At 27.8% G+C, this 8102-nt stretch overlaps 1 protein-coding gene across 1 annotated transcript; it reads left to right on the top strand.

Moving 5' to 3' along the window:
- Positions 1-3321: 3321 nt before the first annotated feature.
- On the top strand, positions 3322-8102 carry LOC108825866 (RING-H2 finger protein ATL20-like). The gene is made up of 2 exons (XM_018599222.2): positions 3322-4084; positions 7524-8102. The coding sequence occupies exons 1-2, from the start codon at positions 3367-3369 to the stop codon at positions 7967-7969; spliced, it is 1164 nt and encodes a 387-aa protein (XP_018454724.2). The 5' UTR covers positions 3322-3366; the 3' UTR covers positions 7970-8102.

Below are 8102 nucleotides of genomic sequence, written 5' to 3'. Positions count from 1 at the left end.
ATAAGTTATGTTGATGTATGGTTGATAAATCCTAAATATTTAAATATTTTCTTTTTATTAAATAAATATACAATGATTTAAATTGTGACCGTATTAAATTAACTGATTTTGTTTTTAAAAAATTGCCTAAATCATATATATTGATCTCAATTTTAATTTTGGTCGTTTCTTGTAAAAAAAAAACAAATTAAAACTAATGTTATATTATATATTTGAAAGGTTAATTATAAAACCAAAATATGAATCAGATAACATAAGAATTAACATTTATGTGGCCATTTTAAATGATAACTGCAATACATAAATATTTTAAGATATTAATATTTTCACATTTTTTAATAATAATAATTTAATTTCGTATATTAAAAATATATTGAAATATTTTTAGGTTTATAAAATAGAAAAAACAATATACAATAAACAATTTCGTGCTAAAATTAAGGGCTAGTTTAAGTATGAGATTCTATTGTTAGATTAAGTAGATTTAGTTAAGTTTAAATAGATTTAGTTTTGATTTAAATAAAAAGTATATTAAAAATATATCAATGGCATGGAGTTATAAATACTTCAAAACTTCAAGATGGTTTTAAAAATGTCCCTTATGTTTTAATAGTATTGATTTTTCTGATAAAATTATTTACTCGTTTTTAGATCACAATAGAAATGAAAATGTATTTGTAAGACCTGTTTGTACTCGAGAAATATTTTACATGTTTAACGGAAAAACCTGTAAATAATAACTGAAAAAATTGTACTCATTAATTGTAGATTGATTTGGAAATTTAATTTAATTTAGATATTTCAAATATTGATTTTTAAACTATTTAAAATTTATGTAAAATTATAATTTCTAAGCGCATATATTTAGCAAATTAATGTCATATTGATTTAGAGAATAATTATTTCTATGATTTTATAATATGTATCAGTATTATGAGTAGCTGTTAAATAGTATGTTTGAAGTTTACAAATTTATTTATCAAATAAGTTCTTTGTACTTTTTTGTTTCAAATTAAAAATTCACATTTATGTAGTAATTTAAATGATAAGTGCAACACATATAAATAATTAAAAATTTTGAAAATATTTTTCACGTATTTTATAATTATAAATTAATTTCAGATGCTAAAAGTATTTTTAAGATTTCAAAATAGATGAAAAATAATGTAACAAACAAATCAATCCTAAAATTAAGGATTAGTTAAAATATGAGTATCTATTTTCGATTGATTATTTAAAAAAGTTTAAAATTAAATATTGTTAGATTAAATAGATTTTGTTATAATTAAAAAGATTTGTTTAGGATTTTAATAAAAATCATATGTTTTAAATAATGCAGTGGCAAAGATCTGTAAATACTTTTAAAAAAGAAGGGCACTTCAAAAAAGGGCCTTCTGTTTTAATAGTATTGATTTTCAAAAGTCTGACTTCGGAGACGGGCACTAGTCTTGTTTCTTTGTCCCCTGGCGTTATCCAAATTAACAAATGTTGTAAGAATTTAACCTCGCTTGTTTGTGTTTACGTTTATTGTTTTATTTAATATACAACATAGAGATATTCATTAAATGAACTGGCAATTTTAATTATATTAAAACATATTTACTTTGCTAATTATAATACGTTGCGTTTGAAGCAATTGATGAAACCCTCCTTTTATCGATGTTGATTACAAAAGATAATGCAGCATTCCATATATATTAACATTTTGACATTTCTAAGATTTTACAAACTAGATATCGTTTTTTTGGTCAAACAGGCTAGATATCTTCTAAAGATTAATTAAAGAGTTATTTACTCTTCCTTGTCTTATCTCATCTATTCGCCACACAACAAGGTTGTAGAAGCTCATCACTTTTCTCAGCAACGCAGGTTCTCAAATTCCAATATATTGTGAAAAGTTAAATTGAAACCGATAACAAACCCGATTGATGTAACTGGGGCAAATAGATGAAATAAGGTTGTAATGGCTTACATCAATACATAACTGGGCCAACCGGCTAATAGATCTGCTGCAACAAAGGCAAAGCAGAGAGCATAAACATGAATACAAAGGATAGTAGCACACAAAGCACTTGAACAAACAAAGTCATGGAGATCAGTCCTCTGAACTTTTCTCAAAGGTGTCAACCTAAACACTCTTCTGAAGAAGCTCATAACATAACATTTTTCAAAAAAAAAAAAAAAAAGAAGCTCATAACATGGAACAAAATTTGGGAAAAAACAATAGACCTAACTGGTCTTCCTCTTGATGCACTGGAAATGATTATAGAATGTTAAGAGGTCCAACGTGGTTATAGGATTCATTAACAATAGATCTGTGATTAGACTTTTCGTTAATTAGTGTTGAAACATTCTTTGTGGCTTACTAATTATGAGCTTCTTCAGATCTGTGATTAGACTTTTCGTTAATTAATGTTGAAACATTCTTGATGCACTGGAAAGGATTATAGAATGTTAAGAGGTCCAACGTGGTTATGGGATTCATTAACAATGATCTGTGATTAGACTTTTCGTTAATTAATGTTGAAACATTCTTTGTGGCTTACTAATTATGTTAAAAAATAGTCTAGTGTTTTAGCATTATCTAATTATTATGCTCTGGCCATTAGAAAGTCTTTGGAATTTTGGTCATAGTCATACGCTCTTAGTTGTATGGAAAGAGTTGAATTTTGAAAGGGTTTATCAAAAATGATAGTATATCTTTTCGATTATAATTTCATGGTTTTCATTCTTTAATTTAAAACTCAATTATTTTTCTCCTTTCATGTACATGAATATACTCGAAATGGCTTTTCTGACCCAGACATTCTGTTCATATTTATGTAGTAAATAAAAGGACAATTTCTATAAAAAATACTAAAATGAGTGTTTTGACCAAAATATACATAATAAGTAAAATGATCAAATATGTTTCATTAAAGATGCAAAAGTCTCTTATATCCTTATTATATATATATAACTATTTAATTATTTTTTACAAATACTTCTTAATTTTTTCGAAAGATATGTTTTTAATTCAAAATTTTCTGATTTTCGATTTTTTTATATTTTTATTTTAAATTTGAATTTTTTAAAAAACTATTCTTGAAATTATTATTTAAAGAAAAAACACTCCCTTTCGAAAGATATGTTTTATTTTTTAAAAATATTTTGGTCATTTTAATTTTTTTTTTTTTTTTTTTTTGCTAAAAGGTCATTTTAATTTTTATGTGTTATATTTATGATAAAAAAAAATACGTCACTGCCATAATAATAAAATACAAATGATTACGTGCATTATGGGTCCATTTCAATTACAAATAGGATGGGTCACTGCTTTAGTTTTCCAACACCAAACTAAACTCCTTCAAAGAAAAAAAAAAGAATATGGAGTTTACTACGAAAATAACATCATTCTTTCTCTTAATTATCTCTCTCCTAATCCCGACGACGACCACTGCCACATGCACTAACGCCTTTTGTCGCCGTGGCGATCCCATCATCCGTTTCCCTTTCCGTTTAAAATCCCACCAACCCCAATCTTGCGGTTATGACAAAGGGTTCGACTTAACGTGCGGTAATAATAACGGCGTTAACCGAACCACCATAACACTACCATTCTCTGGTGACTTCACGGTCGAAACGATCGATTACGAGGCTCAAGAGATTTTACTCTCCGACCCACATAACTGTCTTCCCAAACGCATCTTAACGCTAAACCTCACTTCGACGCCGTTTGACGGTGATTACACACGTCCGTTCACGTTTTTTAGCTGCCCGACGTCGGAATATCTTTCTTTCAGGAGTTCCAATCCGATAACGTGTTTGAGCAATAAGACCAGCACGGTGTTTGTGACTACTTCGCCTAGAGTGGTGAACCACCTGTCGGCTCAGCCGTGCCAGTTAATGAAAACCGTTGAGGTTCCGGTTCGTTGGCAGGTTTATGAGCAGGCCGTTTCGTATTGGGGACTGAGTGATAACATCTGGCTCACTTGGAGGGTCCCGAGATGCCGCCGGTGTGAGGGACCTGAGGGTAGAGGTGGTAAGTGTGGGATTAAGAGTAATTCTTCTCGTGAAATCGTATGCTCTGATCCTCCTAAACCAGGTAATTAATTTTATAATCACCGTTATCTACGATTTTTAATCGTATTATAGAATGATTAATTGTCCTCGGTCTTAAATTTTGATGGCAAGAATACAATTTTTAATATATATATCAAGTCAAAAATACAACTAATACGAGTATATTAGTTAAAGTTGACGTAGACCATGACGAAATTTCGTGTTGAATGAGTCATGCGTATTTGTGTGTTAGTGTATATTTATATAGAGAATGATGAATATAAACAAATTTGGAAAAATGGCATAATTGCAACCAAGTTTGTCGGTTCTGATTTCCAACTATGAAAAACCTCATTAGACGGCTCAGGACGATATAATATTTTGAATATATCGTGTTATTTTTTTAACACAAATATATGCGTGTTAAAAAAAAAATATATATATATATATATATAAATTCACTTTCTACTAAATAAATCTAGTAGAATAGATGTGCTATTTCTTTTTTTTTGAGAATAAGTAAACGTGAAAACTTTTAAAAGTCAAGTCATAAAGAATTAACGAGTCTTATTCCCATAGTGACAAGCTTATATGAACGCTAATTAAAGGCAGATCAAACCTTATTCCTCACGTTAGACGTATAGTAAAAGTTATTAGACTGTTTACTGATTATCATAGATTTATATATGCTACTGAGAAAAACATATAATCTTATAACAATACACTAGATCTTGATCCGTGCGACCGCACGGGTATTAATTTTCAGTTTTAGTTTTTTTATACTAAATAATATATTTATAATATTTAATCGTTTCATTTTGACTAAGTTAGGGGTGGGTATTTGGGTATCCACTCGAATTCGGTTAAAATCTATTCGGATTTGAGTTTTTTGAGTTTAAAGATTCTACCTCTATTCGGGTATTTATAAACTTTGGTTCCGGTTTGATTCAGATCTTTGCGGGTTTGATAACCCGTTTAAACTATTTTTGAATTTTCAAAATTTATATATCTTTAAATTTCCCTAAATCTAAAAATAAAATAATATAACATGTAAATTTGAGTAATGTAAACCAAAATACCTAAATTAAAAATTAAAATAGGTTTAACTTGAATATTTGGATGAAGAATAAATATATATTTTAAATATTTTTGGAGTTTTGATTATCGTTTATCTACTTTAAAATGTTTACTTTTGATTATTTTTTATATTTCAAATATTTTAACCAACTTAAAATAGCTTATATCTTGGATATTAATTCGAAAAATAGCTAACATATTGAAGTATATAAATATGATTTAAATACATTTGAATATCCGAAATATTTCGTTCGGATGAAGTTTGGTTATGGTTCTCTAGATACCAAAATGGTAAATCCGTTTGGATATTATCTAGTTTCGGTTCAAATATGCTAATACTTTTTCGTTCAAATTTTTTAAATGAAGAGTTGATATTATAATTTCCAGAATCGTTTGTCAAATAAAAATGTATTTTTTGAATTTGACATTGATTTAATGGAGAAGTTAATGAAGTGTATTTAATTTAAATTTAATTTGAAAAACACATTAATTGAAGTGGAAAAGACCGCATTAAAATAGGAAATATTATTTAATGTCAGTGACATACCATTGTAAATAAAAGTGAAAACTAAGAGGTATTTTATATGGGTACTTCTCTTTTAATAATATAGATATATACTATCTTCACTTACAATGTTGAAATTAATTTAAAAATAATATTTGGTTTTTAAATATCTATTTAACAGAAATAAGATTTGATTCTTGAACATCTGAAACAAATTATAACTAGATCTCGATCCGTGCAACCGCGCGGATGTTTGCTTTTATTTATATCTACATTGATATTTTGTTTTTATTTCAAAAATGATATATATTAGAATAATAACATATTTTCAAATGTGTATACGGCTTTCTAAACACAAAAATGTTATAGTTTATTTGTTTCTAATCAAATTAATTGTTTCAAATAGTCTATCATATATTTTTGTATATTCTTCTATATATTTTTGTTTGTTGGATTTGTGTTTGATTATTAAACTCAGTAAGCTCTTGGAAAATTTGGTAAAATAGAAACTATTCATAAAATTATAGTTTAACAATAATTGAACTTATATCTTCTTAGATAAATATTATCAAGAAAATAATTAACATTTAGTATTATAACTATCAAATATTAAAAAAATAACATTGATATTTAAATATATTAATTTTTAAGGTATATTATTAAAACATAAATGTATATGTAGTTTATTTTAAGCATTAAAGTAATGGCTTTACGTAAATATACAAATCCTGTGTAATAAAATATAGTATATATTTTGTTATAAAAATAGTTTATATTTTGTTTTAAAATATTATATATAATATAAATTGAGACAATATATGTCAATATACTATCTATCTATAAATCCAATGGGTCATTAGCAAATATATATAGTAGGTATGAAGATTTTGAACAAAAAAATGAGGAAACCAAACAAAGAGTCTATGTCAACAATAATTATGTGATCTTAAACTATAGCTTTGATATGTACCTTTAGAATATCCATTAGTAAACCCTCACGCAATATTAAGGGAAATATATTGAATCCAAAATCGAAGTTATTTGAATTTTAATGAGTTTTTAAATGATTGTAAGAGACTTCAGAAATTTGGTGTGATTTTTGTTAAATAACTTTAAAATCTCATCTAAAACCATCATATTTACATTTTTTAAACTAAAAAACTTCTCTAGAACACTCTAAAACACTTAAAGCACTCTAAAATCTTCAACTTAAATTTTGTTTAGTAACAGTGAATCACACATGAATCAAGATTACTAGGATCATGCATCTATAATTTTTGTATAGTAGCAAAGAAAAAGTAGTTTCACTTTGATGTCTTGACACAATCTGTCATATGTTGCAATTGCATCGTATCACATGGCTTTATCTCCACCGGAGAAGAGAAAACCTCTGAGCGGAGAACAAACAAATTAACCTAGCGCTAGTGGCAATCTTGTAACAATTCATATTAATTAGAGAATATATATATAGTTAGTTTATGCAGCTGCCCAATGTTGGTTTAGCTGGTTTACTTTGGTTTATGATCTCGATTGCATTTCAATCAAACGAAGGAATTAACATGATTCTCTCTAGAATCTAATAATTTATTAAATAATTATAGAATAACCTTTCAACTGAGCAATTCGGACACGAGCTAGAGGATTCAGATCCATCTAGTAATAAAAGATATATAAAATGATGTAATTACAATTTCGTGACTTTGGTTTTCACCAGAAACATATTCTTACTACTTTTTTTTTGAGAAATACAATTTCGTACTACTTTTTGTTTTTGTTTCTTTCTTACTACTTACATAAATACAATTTCGGATAATCTTCGATTCTAACTTATTTTAAATAACCCAATTATTTTTGTCGTTGATTACTTTCTTCTAATCATTTTTTGGAATTATAATTTCAGCTATTCCGAGAAGAGTCCGTTATGCAATAGCCATCGGTGCAGGGATCCCAGGAACTTTAGTCCTCTTCGGTGTTGTTTGTTTCGTTTACAGCAAGATTAACGCCTGCATCAAACGACGCCATCTTATCTCACATCCAGAGATCAACAATACTCAAGCCCATTCTTCTCAGTCCAGTATCATGATAAAGGGTTTAGATGGGTCTACTATAGAGTCGTATCCAAAAATAGTATTAGGCGAAAGCAAAAGGTTACCCAAAATAGACGATGTCACATGTGCTATCTGTCTATCAGAGTACGAGCCCAAGGAGACGCTTAGGACAATACCATTGTGCCAACACTGTTTTCACGCCGACTGTATCGATGAGTGGCTTAAATTAAACGGGACTTGTCCCGTGTGTCGAAACTCTCCCGATCAAATTTTGTCATCTGAAAACATTAATTCTTAGTTAGTCACTCGTGTTATTATTGTTTGCGTCATTTGTAAGTAGTTTATAAGCAGTGTTTTCCCCCAGTTCCACTGTTAACATTATATTGAAATCATTCTTTTATACAGTAATAAATCATTTGTTTTTATCGTTA

The sequence above is a fragment of the Raphanus sativus genome, chromosome 9 (genome assembly GCF_000801105.2).
Source record: "Raphanus sativus cultivar WK10039 chromosome 9, ASM80110v3, whole genome shotgun sequence".
NCBI classification, from domain to species: Eukaryota; Viridiplantae; Streptophyta; class Magnoliopsida; order Brassicales; family Brassicaceae; genus Raphanus; species Raphanus sativus.
This window is presented reverse-complemented; position numbering and strand designations above follow the sequence as displayed.

Coding starts and splice junctions, on each gene's coding strand:
- LOC108825866 (XM_018599222.2), top strand. CDS start 3,367: ATGGAGTTTACTACGAAAATAACATCATTCTTTCTCTTAATTATCTCT. Junction 4,085..7,523: donor CTCTGATCCTCCTAAACCAG/GTAATTAATTTT, acceptor TTATAATTTCAG/CTATTCCGAGAAGAGTCCGT.